Source organism: Pseudomyrmex gracilis, unplaced genomic scaffold (genome assembly GCF_002006095.1).
Source record: "Pseudomyrmex gracilis isolate BER0280 unplaced genomic scaffold, ASM200609v1 scaffold_326, whole genome shotgun sequence".
Lineage (NCBI taxonomy): Eukaryota > Metazoa > Arthropoda > Insecta > Hymenoptera > Formicidae > Pseudomyrmex > Pseudomyrmex gracilis.
The window spans coordinates 13,329-31,708 of NW_018020910.1; the positions used below are offsets into that span (position 1 = coordinate 13,329).

The window sequence follows — 18,380 nt, forward strand, 5'->3', positions numbered from 1 at the left end:
GGTGTTTACATATATATGTATACACGTACAAGTTCCGCTCAACATCCTGTGAACGGCTCGTATCGGCCTTATATTTTCATTAATGTTTATTTAACTCTGGATTTTGATAAAAAACAAAAGTTTACGCGATTATTTTCTACAGTTTAGAATTATATCGGGAGCGAAAAAGATTGAATGTGTGACGTAGTTTTTCTTACATAATTATATACATGTGTATATCTCTTTCATTCTCTTGTAATTAAACGGTTGCGGCAAACAATGATTATTGCTAGGCACGTTTAATTTGCATAACAATGTAGTCGTTTGTTCATCGACATGTATATGTTCCTCACTTTGCGCGCCGTCGAGAAAGTATCACGCGAACGACGAGAAGATTACGCTTCGAGAAATCAACTCTTAATCGGACTACGTGCTCGCTTTTCGAGAAAAACCAAGCTTCATCCGCGGTTATCTCTAAGCCAAGAACGTTCGCGCCATGAATGCCGGACATTTCTTTTAGATGTAGATGTGCAAATGAGTCTACAATGTAGATATATACTTTGATAAGAAAAGGGAAATGAGAAATACAGTAAAAACTGTATGTGTGTGTAACAGATTATCTTATTGTTACACTACATTCTTTTTTTAACTTAAGAATAGAAGATAACTAATCTTGATTGTGGTATATTAACTTTAAATTATAATTTGATTTTGCAGCGTGGATCGGGACCGGCTTCGAGAGAAGGACCGACAAGCTCGCGCGGCGATGTCGGTTCAAGCAGAACAAGCGGCTGCAGGAGGTTCTGATTCAAGACATCATCATAACCGTATGAACGCGCATGCACATTCTACCGATACGATCTTATTCTCCCGTCCGCCAGTTAGGGTAAGTGAAACATTTTGCATTCTTTATTCGTTAAAATTTCTGTTAAAAAATGTAAGAAAAAATAGATAACGTTATTGGTGATTTAAGATAAAAGTGTAGTTTTGTTTTTACGTGATAGTAGTATTAAAGTGTATCAAGAGATATGCGTCTTGATGCCTATTGTGTAAAAATGAATAATGAAATGAAAATATTGATATTTATTTAATATGGCAACATATAGATATGTAGGTATCTTTGTTCTCTGATTTTGTTTCTAAAGTATTTAGGTGTCTAACATTCCATCGTGATAAAATATTTTCGAAAATGGAAACATCTGTCACTCTCTGTCCACATTTTTAGTTCCAATGATCATTCGTTTTTTTTTTTTATAGAAAAAGATAACCAATTTCGTATTTCGTGAAATTGACACATACGCTTCGTGGTTTTAAAAATTTTATTTAGTGACATGAAAAATATGTTTGCACTAAAAAATAAAGATAGTGCCTGTCGATCAATTTTTGCTGTTCACGATTTCTCGTCTCTGTACGTTTCGCGCGTCGTCGCCGGTTTTTTTAGAATAGACAAAACTCTTTCTCGTTGAATGTGACATTGTAATAAGCGTGACTTCATTTGCATGGTGTTCGCGGTCCCAAAGTTGCGAGCACCATAATTAACGAGCTGAAGAAGCGTGAAAATCGAGCCAACATGTATTTCTTATCGCCCGTCATCTTTATTCAAACGGAATGTTGACTTGAGCGTTGTCCGATCGCTCAATGGATTTCTTTCTTGCGTTTTATTTTACAGTACAATTCCACAGTTTTATCAGAGTTATTAATTTATTTTAAAGATCAGGTTGAGAAAAAAAAAACAAAAAATGCGATCACTTTTCGCACACGGCCAAAATCCGATTAAGTTCATCTGTTTCAAAATAAAACGAGAATCTAATAAAAATACGTACGGAATTTCAACGTCGGAATGCTATTATTTTTACGGTTACGTATGCGCAATTGTGGGTATTACGCTTATGTGCCTTAATGGGTCTACTTTTGGAGACATCTGTTTTTGTCTCCTTCGAGACTTTTCCTTCGTGTATGTTCTTTGTTCGTTGAGCGTAGGTACAAGATTTCTCACTTCTCTCAAGAATCCACAATTCTCAAAGCTTCCACCAGTTTCGAATCTAACTTGGCCAATCGCTGCGTGTATTTTAACACGTTCCATGCCGCGTGGGTCGTATACGCCCCACTCTAGACTTTCCGTTTAGATCATATGCTATCTTCGCTATTGAGTGTGACATTATCATAAAATATTTTCTAAAATCATATTGATGCCTAAATATCACGTACAATATAGTTATTACATCGTGGGCATTTAACTACTATTTTCTTGACAATAATAATTTCTGCAATCGTAGAAATATTATGAAACATATGTCATAAACAAAATTGGTGGTCTCGAAAGCGTGGGGCGCATGCGACCCACGCGGCGTGAACAAAAAGTCATCGAAAATCGGACCGGCATGGAACGTGTTTAAGGGTCTGTAGAAAAGCCTCATACCGTTACGGCAAAGTCAAGAACTCGTTGGATCTTTCCCGGTGCTCGTAAACATGATGTTCATGTTGTACGTCAATTTTGAGGTTTTCACGGTTTTTATCAATTTAGTAATCATAAATTAAATCTTTCAACATGACGCAAAACTGTTGTCTACATTGCCTTATAAGTCTATTATATATACGCTTTGTTTATATGTATAAATTTTATTCTACACGTTTTTATATTTATGTCATAGAATTTCATTGCAATTGCGTGTAAATTTGTCGGGAAATCAAATAAATAGAACAACTCCAAAAATTGGTTTCTAAATATTGTTACTTCGAAGGAAGACACGATCGTTTCTTTCAAGAAGAGAAACGCAGTCAATTTTTCTACAACACATATCACACACACGACTCTCTTAACAACCATAACTGTAACCGCGCGTTAGTAACCGTACGATGAGTCGCAAAGCCGCTCGACGTCTTCGTCACCCAAGCATAACGTAAAGATAGAAACGGGAAGCTCGCGAAAGAAGCGAGAAAGAAAGAGAAAAAGAGCGACAGAGAGGTAAAGGAAAGGAAAGCGAACTGAAAAAAAAAAAGAAAATATGTAGGAAGTAAGAAAATGGCGCCGCAGCGATTTCTTACGGTTCGATCAGCTTTTATGATTTTGTTTTTGTCTTTCTCTATTTTCTTTTTGATGCGAAGCGCGCAGCGCCGCGAGCGGAAAAGCAGATTCCGCGACGCCGCGTCACACGTAGTGTCCGTATCTCCAGAATATCGTGTCCAGATAGCGCTCGTCGTCGCGCTCTCACAATATCGTCGAACGTAACGTGGTAATGCGTTACACAAAATCGACGTATAAAATATATCAGCTGCAATCCGCGCGATTATTCGCTCCGTGTGAATCCGTATAGATATATGTGAGAAAAAATCGTTACGAACGTGCGACAGTTTGACCTCATTAATGCGAAAATACGATATTTAGAATAATAAAAAAAGAAAAAAAAAACAATCGATCTGAATGACACGAAAACCCAAGAGATACTTAAAGCCCCTTGCACAATGGAAGGAATAGCGATAGCGATAGAAATAACACAGTTTTAGACACAGAATTCCAACTCGTCAGAAATTTTATCGCTATTTGAAAGACTTAACGCTCGTGAAAATGTCAACAGGAAATAAATAAGGCCAATACGAGCCATACGCAGAATGTTTGTGCGGAAACTATGCGTGTACATATATATATATATATACATGAAATTAAAATCATACGGGATGCTGGATTTGCATCTCACATATGAAAAACCCCGGATACCCCCCTAACTAATTTTAAAATATTGCGAAAAAACTTTTAAGAATTGAGATTTCAATTCAAAAAATACTTGTAAAAATTTACAAGTAGATTTCGTTACATGTATATATATATATATATATGTACACGCATAGTTTCCGCACAAACATCCTGCGTATGGCTCGTATCGGTTTTATCGCTATTGTTTATTCTGATTTTCTGATCTGCATTGGATACATGTGTATTTTTGTATGTTAGATTCCGCTGTTCCTACCGTTATTTATAAATATAAACTCTTTACAACTGGTATTATTTCTATCGCTATCGCTATTCCGTCCATTGTGCAAGGGGCTTTAAGAGATAATCAAAAAATATTTGGAAAACTATTTTCAAAGGAGATCAATATTTGTTATTGGTCGCTTTTTGATGAAACCAAGATACAAAGTTTTAACGATCTAAGTATGATCCAAATTTTGTAATTTATACGCAAGAGAAATATGTACTTAATATTAAAAAAAAAAAATACATATATATTTCAATTTTTGCGGTATTGTTTTTAATTAACGCTTTATCTAAGAATCGGAAGCTGTTATGTTTCGTGTTGTTATATTTTTACGCCTATAGGAGATCGTTTTTTTTTTCAGTTATCCGTCATGAAAATTCTCTCGAGTGCGCGCGCGCGCGCGGGATGGTTTATCGTGTTCCAGCTTACGATGTTTAAACTTCGCTGAGATTAAAGCTTACTTAGTTGGGAGATTACTCGGTCCGATAAAGCAGTACTCGATCGACCACGGAGAGACGCTATCAGTTGTAGTTGTGCCAACAAAGTCGAAAACTAAGCACCTCTAATAGCGACATTAACCGATAAACATGTGGTAGAGAATCGTCTTATCTTTCGCTGTCGCAACAGACGATAACCGTCAATTTATATAAAATACAGTCAATATCAATAAAGTATTATCGCGCTAATAAAACTCTGTACATATTCATTAAAAGTGTGAGAAAGAGATTGTGTGTTTTTTTTTTTTTTTTATCTGAAATCGAAACTCGAGCGGACTTTATACGAGTTATAATCGCCAATTCCCACGTTGAACATCCGTCGCAAAATAGGATTACGGAGCTCGGTCGGAATCTCACAGATGAAAAACACATTGGCTTGCGAGTTATTCTGGCGCAGGCGGAAATAAAGATGCTGCTACGTGTGTGTGGCGAAAAAATGTTATTGAACGAGAAGTTTGACGTTGTCCGCGCGGTGAATGTCGTTAAGCGGAGACAAGATATTTATTATCGAGATTAACGGGGGTACGCATTTGCACAAATAGATAAATTGTGATATAGCTTTATGTGTATTCATCGCGATATATGTGGTTTATACGTAACGTGATTATCGTATCTGCTTGTACCTGAATCTCTGCTGAAAAATATTTTCCGAACGACTTGAAATATATAAATTAAGAGAATGTTAAATCGATCGGAGCATTTATTTCTGGAGACAAAAAAGTAAGAACGTTAACAAATTGCGGAGTATAGCTTCGCTCGTTCTCGCCTCTCTCCAGAGATTTGCGCGCGCATCCTTTTTTCAAGCACTCTTGCAGTCACGCACACGCTTTTCTTACGCCATCTCGCGCCGCACACAGTTAACTTTGAGATAAGCATAGACTAACGAGAAGAACATAGAAAGAATATCCCACATTCTGTACGATCATACGTTTCGAATAATTCTGTGCAAAATAAAAATAAACATTAATAAAAAGCAAAAGTTTGAATAAAACTTATACAAACTAAGCGATCTTCGATCACGCAAACTAAGTTTTTTAGACATCTATGTATGATTAGAGTTTTGCAATTGCACATTGCACACTTGCAATATTAATATCCAATTTCTTCATTACTGGATGAGTTCTCGATAACTTTATTCAAAAAAAATATCTCCCAGAGTCAGTTTTCTTCACTTTTGTAAAGCTTGTATCTGGTTTTGCTATTTTGTGAAATCATCTATTGAGAGTTTAGAAAGTACCGATACGGAGAATCGTTTTGTTCAAACGCTTTACTTTTACCGTTAGCTCTAAGCAATCTTCTAAGATGTTTTTAACTTGCTCTCTTCTTTGCAATAATTATTACAATTCCGTGATGTAAAAGTTATTTCTCTCGTCGGTCACTACGCATACGGGACTTCCGAACAATTGTTTTTTTTTACATTTGAGTTAATTGTTACTACGCGCATACTTTTGCGCACACGGAACTTAGTAGTAACTAGAATATCGATCGCAGCAGAGATATGATTGTAAGTCTTACTGGAATTGAAGGTATCTAAGTGATCGGCATGATGTGTGTATGGTGCATCAAGTCATAATATTGGATTTAGATACTTTCTATAAGCGGAATCTTAGGTCGGTTTTTACTCGTAAGTTTAATATTATGGTGGTCGTATACCATTTGTGACTATCGTATCGCGGGTCAAAAATGTCCCACCAGAGTTCGCTGTCAGAGAGGCAAAAACAAGCAACAAATCCCGATAATACTGACTTATGTGATGCATCATACCTGGAAGAAATACGTTGATTCACATTGTTTACGTATATCATAACGCTGCGTAAGCTACCAGCAACAAGCTCGTTTTTATCAACAGGTTTTATTTTATTTCTGCCCGTGGACATTATTTGTCAAGAACCGTTCTTTACACACTCGCGGATGTCAGTGCGCGCGCGATAAAGTAATTTGTCATTTTTTCGCGAGAGGAACGCGGCTCACAACAACGATACAACACGGTCCCGTTTTATTTCTTTGTACGACAGAGAAGAAGAGAGAACGCCTTTTCGTTCTCGCGACTTTTCCATTTCTTTCTTTCGCGTTTAGGAAACGCGTTTAAACGAAGAAAACCACCACGGATTGAAGCGTCTCTCTTTCTCCGTCGCCTTTTCAAGCTGCTACAGTAAACGAGAAACATTACTTTCTTATTACATAAGAGAAAGAGAGAGAAAAGAGCGAGAGAAGGGAGAAGAGAAGACGTCGCTTTTTGTCTGTATTTATAAAATATAAGAATGAAAAATATGTATTGAAAAACGCGCCACTCATAGTGAATCATGTCAGTAAAAAAATTATTTTTTATTTACTTAAATAAATTATAAACTAATAATATATGAATATAAGGACATGAAGAACCGTTCGCAGGATGTTGTGCGTGAATGTGCTTAAATATACAGGGTGTCCCAGAATTGCCGTACAATCTCTCGTAGGCAGGTAGAAGAAGTAAAGCTGAGTCGAAAAGTCCTGAACTATGTTTTTCTATTATTTATAATAAAGAAGTAATTATTGAGTAAATCAGGCCAATCAGCGCAGACCTTTAGTCAGTCACACGTCAGTGAGCGCTCACACACACCAGGCGCGTGGCTCACTGACGTGTGCCTGGCTAAAGGTCTGCGCTGATTGGCTTGATTCACTCAATAATTACTTCTTTATTATAAATAATAGAAAAAAATGGTTCAGGACTTTTCGACTTAGTTTTACTCCTTCTACCTACCTACGAGAAATCGTACGGCAATTCTGGGACACCCTGTATATATACGTATACACATATATACTACGAAATAATTTTTTTTTCTCCATATAGGATGCTGGATTTGCATCACATACATATGAAGGACCCCGTATACCCTCTTAACTAATTTTAAAATATTGCGAAAAAAAACTCCTTAAGCCAGGAGTCGAACCTGGAATCCTAAATAAATAAACCCTAAATAAATTATATTGTTGATTTATTAAGCCTTAGGCTTTTTTTTTCTAGTTTACAGATATTATTAGTAGCGAATAATATACGTTTGCTGCTTTTTTGTTTTAAACTTCTTCGTAGAATTCTACGGAATAAAATGTCGAGTGCGATCGAGTGCCAATCATTTACTGGACCATGTTTCACGAAGACTTTTATAGTCCGGTAAACACCTGCGGTAGCTTCTCATGATGATCACTTTTGAACTACGGATAATCACACTGTAACTGTGTTAATCTATAGTTTCAGTTAAATCTTCGTTACTCATATACGTTAACTGCAATTGAAATTAACCGCGATTGTAAAAATTATGTAATTATTCTGTAATAGATGAGGAATTTGTAGGAATATTTTTTTTTCCGGATCAGTCAACTTTCTCTTCGCGTGCTTATAAGAAAATTGAATTTATTCAAGGAAGAAAATTCAATCGAGCGGACACACAGCGAGTCTCTCGAAATAGCGACTGCTATAAAGCCGGTTCATCAGAGAACCGCGATTCAATTCCTCGATCTCGTGTCACTTTTCACTTACTAGTCGATATTAAACCGGAATAATCGGTAATCGCGTGTTAAAATGCTAATACGATGCAAATTTATGAAAATGTAACGACGTTGCAAAATTGAGAAATCACTGCCTAGAGAAAAAAGTCCGCAAAAAAATGGCTGTAGAAAAGGATATCGCATATTAAAATAAATTATGCATAATTATAAACACGTAAATTAGAAATTGAGATAACGGATTTATTTATGATTAACGTTATCATTGAAGTTAAGGCAGTTTAACCTAGAACACACGGATATAGATTCTACAGACTTAAGTATACAGAAAGAATGCAGAAAGAAAAAACTAGGAATAGAAATTCTGTAGAAATTACAAATATACGTGTGTATATGTGCTAGGATATAACTTTTAATTATATGGATAATTTATAAACACATTTATCTATTTATACTTCCAGATTTTATTATTTATTTACTAACAAGAAGACAGAGCACAAGAGAGCATTTGACGTCTTAAATTCTCTCTCTCACTCTCTCTCAAGTAAATTTTGAATTGCTGTAATTTTCTTAGTTTTCAACGGATATAACGGAACGTTTTAAAAACAGATTTCTCTTTTACTTTCACACTGTATCATAAGAAATGCATTTTAAATAAGTAAAAAATTTTTTTCACGATTTTCTAAAAAACTCTAAAAACGTATTTAAAAATAACTTTAAACTATTTCGTCATTTAAATATGTTAAATTTTAAGGAAAAAATAGTGCTGTAGTTTGATTTCTCTAAAAGTAGATAGGTATATTTATTTTGAGTAATGAAAATCGGTAATATTTTAAGCCTGTTTTTTAAATCATTTTTGTAATTTTTCCAGGATATTGAAGAGTGTAAATGAAAATAACAAAGAATAGATATTTATATTATGAAAATACGTTCACTTATTAATAATTACAAAAAAGATGCTTTCTTGCTCCGCGAAAAAAAACTTACTTTGTTGAATAAAAACAAATGCTTTCACATAAAAAAATGCTTAAAATGTCACTTTCTCAAGTAGTATTGTGTTTGCTTACAATAAAATACATCTACAAGTCCGAAATTTTGTACGAAATAAACTTTTGCACTGACTGCAAAAAAACTTCAACATGCACGTGGTCTAACAAACTCGAAATTGAAATGCGTACAGTTCGGCTAATCCAGATCGTCTGACACCGACAACTCTGTGCAGAACTCCAGCATAAAGCCCAAACATTTTTTCTCTCTATTCCGGATCTCAGATGGCGTTACAAAAGAAATTACAGAGATAGAAATATCAGCGATCTCTTTCAGATCTACGTGTTCTAGGATTAAGAAGCTGTGTTAAAAAAAATCATAATTATCGCGTAATCTCTTGTGACAAGATTCGAATTGTTTTTAATAAAAACAAAATTACATTGTGGAAAAAATGATCTTTTTTCTAAAGTAAAGTGTTTGTCATCTTTCGACACAGCTGCCGATATTTTAGTGTGCGCAATACGACGCGAGATTCTAATGGCACATCACAGCGATTTATAAAATACGAGTGCATCATAAGAATAAATATCTCTTAAAACGCTCATACGGCTAAAATTGTCTTTTGTGTACTTACGTATGTATATTATATACAGGGTGTTCCAGAATTGCCGTACAATCTCTCGTAGGCAGGTAGAAGGAGTAAAACTGAGTTGAAAAGTCCATTTTTTTCTATTATTTATAATAAAAGAGTAATTATTGAGTAAATCAGATCAATCAGCGCAGACCTTTAGCCAGGCACACGTCAGTGAGCGCTCACATACACCAGACGCTCGGCTCACTGACGTGCGCCTGGCTAAAGGTCTGCGTTGATTGGCCTGATTTACTCAATAATTATTTTTTTATTATAAATAATAGAAAACAATGGTTCACAGGACTTTTTGACTCAGTTTTACTTCTTCTACGAGAGATTGTACGGCAATTCTGGGACACCCTGTATATATATATATAATACAGATATGTATGTACGTATATAAATATGTCTCCATTGTGTCATTTTTCCGTTGTGGCGTCGCATATGCTTTTGCTAAATGCACCGAAACTGAAGAGAGCAAAGAAAATTTATACAAGGATTCGCCGTGCCGCAACATATCGGAGAAAATATCTTTCGTTTTAACAGGAAAAGCAACGGGAAGAAAGATTTTTGTTCGTATCCTGTTGAATGTAGAGCAAGTCTACATATTTGATTTTGTGTTCATGTGAAGCCGCAGAAGGAACCAAAAAGAAAAGTCGAGAATAATAAAAGATATCTTGAAAGCCGGAATTTTTGACGACGAATGTCCAACGCTGAACTATATGCAGTTTGATACACCGCCACAAGTGATCTTTCGAGTGTTTTCTATAGTCATTTATGTTATTTGTGTGTGCGTCATTAACTACACCCTGTCGGGCAGTTTTACAAAAAAAAAAAGCTAAAAATAATGTTATTTGAAGGCTCTATTGTTAATAATAATTAAAAGCGCGACGCGTGTTTGTGAAAACACCCTTGTGTTCAATTCACGTTTGTTTACATGGTTTTGGCAATAAAATCGTGTATACTCAACCAAATTAGAGAACTCTGCGATTTAATTAAGATTTTATTTGTGCTTATTTCAAAAATATCGTTTCAATAATTTGTACCTATGTATGTAGATACATCTACCTATAATTTTTACACGCGACAAAAAGCTTTTTTAGTGTGATATTTAATACAAGGTTGAAAAGCTGATTGCAAAAATTTTATCTTCTAATTTGTTAAAGTTTATTGAGGTAAAACGCTCGTGATATTTATTTTGCTTTAGATAATATGTTCGTGTTTCTCTGTCTTTCTCTATTGTCTCTTCGCAAAGTGTGTTTGTATGTGTAACTCTATTCACGGTGTGTCAGAAAATGTTACGCCACTCTATCTTTAACGCCTGAAAATAGCGACATCCCGACCGACTAACGCACGCGTTTTTTTATTTAACGAATTCCGTTCTTTGTCAAAATCTCGATTAACGGCGCGAAGCATCGCGCATTTATTATAATATACTGTAGATGAATGTCATTGTTGTACACTCTCGCGCGGACAATCACGCGTGTTATTAATTAAACTTCGAGGTCATAATCTTGCTTTTAAAGCGCTATGGTAATTAAACACGTTCTCAGCACGAATTGTAATGAAGTACGACAAAAGTTCTGCCAAAAGTTTGTACAAGTTTGTACAATATGTATCAAAATTATTGTTATAATAATATTGTTGTTTGTTTGAATGGGTTCTTAACGATATTTCAAAATTTTCCGGTTGTATTTGGGCAAGTGTGAACCATTTGCAGGGTGTTTTGCAATAAATAAATCTACTAATTTTATTTTCCAAACGTTTTGGCTTTATTTTTAACCTTCTTCAGTGAATTTCTGTATAAAAAATTTTTTACAGAACTTCGGATTGTTTTTTAACAAAACTTTGTATGGAATATAGTATTCATAGATTCAATACAAAGTTTTGTTAAAAAACAATCCGAAGTTTTGTAAAAAATTTTTTATACAGAAATCCACTGAAGAAGGTTAAAAATAAAGCCGAAACGTTTGGAAAATAAAATTAGCAGATTTATTTATTGCAAAACACCCTGCAAATGGTTCACACTTGCCCAACTACAACCGGAAAATTAAGAAAAAAAAATTATTGTTCTTTTAAAACATTACAATTATTATTATTACTGTAACGATCGTAGATTAAATTCAATGTTGCATTCCGCATAACCGTATTTATTTTCTATTTTGTGAAATATCGCTTTCAGCTATATAGACGCGTTAAGCTTGTGTATCGTATATATATACCGATGCGGGGATTATGCAACCCGTTTTGCTCGATTTTAATGATCATATGTACATCGAGCGTGCGTGATGAAGGCGACGATGACGACGCTCAACAACAACGATGGCAAACAACGATCATTTCCCGTTCACTCATGTATATTGGCAATCGGAGAATTCATTAGACCTTTCTGTTCTCGCGCTATAATCAATCGACCGATCGTTAATGTTCTTATAAATAAATTATCTGGCTCCGGTTGTGTTGTTACATTGATTCTCAAACTGCTGAGTACTCCCCGGAAACTTTCGGTCAACTTTTCGTACGCGCAAACTTGTTTCATTTCCAGATACAAAACTAACACTTGTTCGAATTTCTGACTGAATTTGTTTCTAAAACATTTTCGACGAGTAACTTCACATGTCACGTATTCAAATGTAGTTATAGTAGGGCAGACCGGGGCACAAAGTAACATCCAAAATAGATTGTAAAAAAAAAAAAAAATGTACGCAATATTATGTAACATTGGGTACATTATATAATAGTCACATCCTTTAGCTTTAAGAAAAAACAAATATTATTCTTACATATCTTTACACAAAAGAGTATTTTAATGTTAAGTACAATCGCGCAGATTTGTCAACCTGCCCCATACTCAGGGTTAATTGTCACATGTCTTTTATACAGAGAAACAGCAAGATATAAAATTTCTGTTTTTTATTTTATTAAATTTATTGAGAGTACATAACATTATACATTAAGTATAAAGTATTTATATAATATTAATAATCATATATATGTATATATAAAACAAGTTTAAATGATTTCACAATACTAAATCAGTTAAAAACTATAAAACATAATTAGTAACCTAATCCTAATCTTTAATAAACAAAACAATGACAGGTACTGAAAAAGTTATAACGACGCATAACGATCACTCCGATTACTTCTTCGCGCATGCTCACCGTGTGACAACTTATCCCGTCTCAATTTGAGTCAACTTATCCCAAACGTTCATTTTAAATAAAAGATATTATATTTATAAACTGCGATGCGCGATGACGATTAAATAAATATAGAAAAACTTTATTTAAAACTACTATATTTTCTATACATAAAATTGCAATTTGAAATTTTTAAACCAATGAAATTATTAAAGAATCGAGATCAGAAAAATCTACTTGCCATATCCAGTTTTTACAAAAGTGCTCGTAAATATCATATATAATGTTTTTAAGAAAAGTTCTTTCGTACACGTTACTAGCACAACTAGTAGCAACTTACAATAAAAAGAAGAATAATTTCCAAGATTTAGTAAGCAAGATAATAGCAGTTTGACAACTAACCCCGTGTCACAATTAGCTCCGGTCTCCCCTACCTATTTTAAGAATACTTCTGAGCGCTCTTGTGTATTAACTCTATTTAACAAGAAAATTAATCTATATGGTAAAATATGTTTTGAAAATCTTATAAAAACAAACATGAAAAAAAAAAGACTAGATTTACACAATATGCGTTAGCGATGCGCGACGCGGCGGTCAGTGTAAAATCGGCGTCAGCACAGCGAACATGTGTCTTCTTCGAGCAATCACACTTCTGTTTGTGCGCGCGCGCGCGTCGTTTTCGTTTTGCTGAGAAAGCGCCGCGCATGCGTGAGTTAAGCAGACAGATTTTGAACGCGCATTGTCCATTAATTTTGGAGCTGTAGTTTGTGTGAGTAAAATCCGTCTCTCGCGATTATCCAAGCGCGGTGAGTTAAGTCGCGGGCTTTTGCGCTAAGCGGAAAGCGAAGCCTGTGATTTGTAGGTCGTTTGATCGCATTATACTAGCCTCGTGGTTTACGTAATCCTTGACGTACGTGTCGCGTTATACGCGCGTGTATCTGTTCGCCGCATCGTCACATACGTATACGGATCTCTTGCGCGCGCGGTGCCCAGCTTTCAGTTTATAGATACGCGATTGTGCGCGCGAGGATTATGTGGCTGACTGTGTGTGTGTTCCACACACACAGCGCTATTCCGACAAGCACGAATATGCGCCTATATATGAACACTAGATTATAGATTGGGTATATCTGCGGACGAGCATATTCTCTCCATTTCTCGCGCTCGTTCTATACGTACACAAATACGATGATACATCGGCGCGCGCATGTATATGTGTAAGTATCTCCGCCATGCTGCTTTCAGCTTCTCTCTCTCTCTCTTTCTCTCTCTCTCTCTCTCTTCAGAAAGCGACGCACAATCGCTATAACAATAACAACTAAAATGAGACAAGAAGAAATAAGACGTAGCATTATTTATCACTGTATAATGAGGTAACTACAAGAAGCAATCAGCGAGTGACTAGAGGATAAAAACAAATAAGCGATTCTGAAAATTTATTTTTATTGGCCGCGTTTATATTTAGATTACAATTTTATTTACTTTTCGACAAATTATTAATTTTCTTGAAAAATTCAGCAAAAGTATTTTACAAAACACACACACACACACACAAAAGTGATTTGCAAATCAAACAGATATAATAAATTAAAACAAAACTCATTTTCAAATAACGTGACTTCTATTAATATACATAAAATAAGACAACATTCGGAGCTAAGTGGTAAATATTTGTGCGCATGTTAAACCAGGAAGCTTTTATGAATTCAGCGAAAATATATGTGCTTGTACGATTGTATTATGCATTAAGACCACATCGCGAACTCCGCGCGACAAGCTGGTAAGTATTTCTCTTTTGCTCTCGCTGCTCGATCGAGCGTGCTGACGTCTCAAGGAGAAATCTCTTTATATTTTGTTAGCCGAGCGCGAACTCGTTACACGCACTTTTTCAGTCTCGTCGTCAGCATTTCAGGCCGATTTCGCACGAAACGACACAGGTATCTTTTGTATCTAAACACCTTTCAACAAAATTCATTTATTCAAACTTTTTTTTTTTTATCAAATACATAACCGCTGAAGTCCACCACGCGTATATGCAATTTATATGGGCGCGCGTGTGACACACACGCATTCTTGATCGATGACACACATAGACAGCATAGTTATATGCCCGGAAAGTACAATTGTGTTTAACAGCTTGACTCTACGAGTGACTTTATCAATATAGCTGCAATTTACATAAATTTTATTTACAAAAGGCAGAAAGTTTTATTAATGTCAAACATAGGTACGTATGATGTTTACGCACGCGCGCGCGCGCAAACACACACACGTACACACGTACATATAAGTCTTTATCAATATTTATGACTTTTTTTGGAAAGCGCTACTATCTTTTTATTATAAATTTAGATTTGCTTGTAGGTAAAATCGAACAAAAAGGACACAACATCCAATTGATATAGTTTTTGCGAGATTATCGTGCACGCGAACATCGTACGGTGTAGTTGCAAATCGTAGTCTTCCGATTGTACGTGCTTGATAAAGTTGTATCGAATTTCAACGTTGCAAAATCTAACGTGCCGCCGGCGCAAAAACAAATACCGAAGAAAATATCCCGATAAGTCATGTTAATTGTCTACGAAGTTAATTATATAGTTCAACGAGATTTGCAATATCGTTGCTGCCGCGCATGTTAAGAGGGTACTGAATACCGACTATAGAGACTTGTAAATCGACGTTTTAATATTTCGTTTTGTGCCGTATTTACTGCATCAAATCCAAAATGCTTCTACAGAAATAAGTAAATTATGCTAAGAGTTTGCTGTTGTTGTTTGGAATGTCAAAATTCAGCATAAATTTTTTCTTACACAGTTTTTTTCTATAACCTCACCATATATTCATATATGTATATAAAATTATTTCTAAGCTTATGTACGTATTTACACTGAATTACAGCAATAAGTACGACAAAAAAGAATCCAATGAGGTACTCAGATTATGATTGGAATGTGTAGTTGACGAGAAAAAGCGATTCTCGTGATGACAGTACAGGTTATCACATACTATCTTTGTAAATGAAAAAAAGAGCATTATATACTCATTTTCAAGAGCACCATGTAGTTTTTTTATATTTACTTGCTTCAGTAGAAGCATTTTTCACGTGCAGTACACAAAATTAGAAATTAGAAAAATTTACGTTTCTAAAACGTCGATTTACAGGTCTCTATAGTCGGTATCCAGTACTCTCTTAAACTCATCAATGGAAAAATCACGGCATTACGATTCGGACAAAAACAAAATTACACGTGATAAACAGAAAAGAAGTATCTTTTCGAACTAAGTTGGAGATTGCGCGAAACATATAGATAATATTTTTTTTTATGATTAGTTATATCGCGCGCATTATCAACGAAGGTAATAAACATCTCTCGTGCTTTTCTGAGACGACAGCGCGTTGAAAAGGATACGACTCGACCTTGCGGTCAAGTAGGTAGGTGGATTCGCGGTAAAGGAATAATCGTGTTTTCTTCTTAATCGAGAATTTCCCACGAACATGAGAAAAAAAGAGAAAGAGAGAGAAGAGGAATCATCTACGCGAACTTATCGCCTTCCTTGGGCATCCGATGATGCTATCGGCGATTCCCAAGCGCGCGCGCGCGCGTTTACCTTGCTTCTGTGTTTCACTCATTTGTCATTTGCCATTGTACGCTTGACAGAATCCTAGAGTGCTGGAAGGAACATATTTACCGTGGCAATTTATGATGCGGACAGAAGCGCCGCGAGGACGCCGGTAATAGGATCGATCGACTGAGCGTAACGTTTCGATTTTTATACACAGCGCAGAAAATCGATAGCATTTACAAAAAAAAAACCTTATCGACGACTTATCGTTTTTAACGAATTGCCATAAAACTTTCTCGCAAATTGACAAACGTGCAAAAATAGTAAATACTCTTAAATTAATAATAAACACACATTTTTAAAAATATGCAGATTATTCTAGATGTCATCGCATTGTATTTTGTTTTTGATTCTTTTGTTTTATAATACAGCACATTTTTTAAATATAAGAAAAAATTGACAGGCCCAGAAAATGATGAAATATCCAGTAAAGAGACCTTACAGCCTGAAAGATCCACGGAAGGAAGTGGTAATACGATAATTATATATTGATTGTTTTGGACGTTTCGATCATTTATTTTAGATCATCTTCAGCTGTTTAACAATAAAATTAATATAAAAGAAAATAATGATTTATCAGAGATATAACAATATACGCACCTTATCTACTCGAATCCAAATGACCGCTAACACATGTCAGTGAGAGAAGTCAAAAACAACGCAACTCTGCGTTGAAACTTCTGTGAGTAATTTAACAAAAATCACGTTGATAAAATCGGCTATTACGAACCAGTGCAAGGTGTATTGCAATATTAGAACAATTTTGTTTTATTTTATTTTTTATTTTTGTTTTATTGTTCTAATATTACACGGTGACTTATTGTTCACTTGACATTATTTACTTAATCTTTATATTTGACTTCTATTGTTTCCATTGACGTCAACTAATTTTTAAAATAATTCCCTTTGTAAAATAACTCAGAATGTAAATGATTTTTGTTAATAATAAAGATGAATTTGAGGTGTGACCTCCGGTTCGAAATGGTTATTCCAAAATTACGTTGATAAAATCGGCTGTTACGAACCAAGTGCAAGGTGTATTACACCAAGTGCAATGGAAACAATAGAAGTCAAATATAAAGATTAAGTAAATAATGTCAAGTGAACAATAAGTCAGAGAGTAAAAAATATATAATAAATAAATTTAAGGAATTGAAAAAATTAATTGAAAATTAAAGTTAGCGGTCACATTTGGATTCGAGTATAAGGTGCGTATATTGTTATATCTCTGATAAATCATTATCTTCTTTTATATTAATTTGTAATTTTATTGTTAAACAGCCGAAGATGATCTAAAATAAATGATCGAAACGTCCAAAACAATCAATATATAATTATCGTATTACCACTTCCTTCCGTGGATCTTTCAGGCTGTAAGGTCTCTTTACTGGATATTTCACATTTTTTAAGTTCGGAAAAGCAGTCGTCGGTGCGAGTAATTAAGACGCAAACGAGTCCGTTTTCATTGATTCGATTTCGCTTTATATTGTTATTACATAGCGCATCAGTTGATTATTATTTCGCATTGAATAAAGTAAATCACATTGTCCACACATATTTAATTGTATACGCTAAATCCAATGTAATGCGATGAGATTTCCATACGTTTAATTGGAAAGTTTCATCGAAAATAAGCCGACTATATACGTACAGCTGAGCTGAAAAATACGCGAATTGAAATTGTGCGTTGCGATATTAATATTCCGCTTATATATATTTTTATTTTTCTTGCCTGGTCTGCGCGACATTGATCGCTCCGGTTTCAAATAGATATCAACGTGTCTTCGAATACGTGTGAACGAAAGCGAGCGTTTTCCAGAATGTCGATTCGCATATACCTACGGATATACAGAGTATATACGGTAGATAGAATGTATACGGTTTCGCGGGAATTTCCGTTTTGCGCGTTTGGCCAACGAATGCGACGCGCGTTCAATTCCCGCATTTTCACGTTAAATGTCGTCGAGGTCTCGATAACAGGTCGTCGATGGTTTGAAATATATGGCTCCTCGAACGCGGATTGTCTTTCTGATCGCATTTTAATATCCTTAATGCTTTGCGA

At 35.1% G+C, this 18,380-nt stretch overlaps 1 protein-coding gene across 3 annotated transcripts in view; it reads left to right on the plus strand.

The window, feature by feature from the left end:
• The window catches only part of LOC109860082 (serine/arginine repetitive matrix protein 2), a 123,890-nt gene that overhangs the window by 10,734 nt on the left and 94,776 nt on the right, over positions 1 to 18,380 (plus strand). For all 3 annotated transcript variants that reach the window (XM_020438940.1, XM_020438941.1, XM_020438942.1), the window contains exon 2: positions 697 to 865. In XM_020438940.1, coding sequence (XP_020294529.1) covers positions 746 to 865 — 120 coding nt within the window. In that variant the 5' untranslated portion in view covers positions 697 to 745. The remainder of the gene's footprint in view (positions 1 to 696; positions 866 to 18,380) is intronic.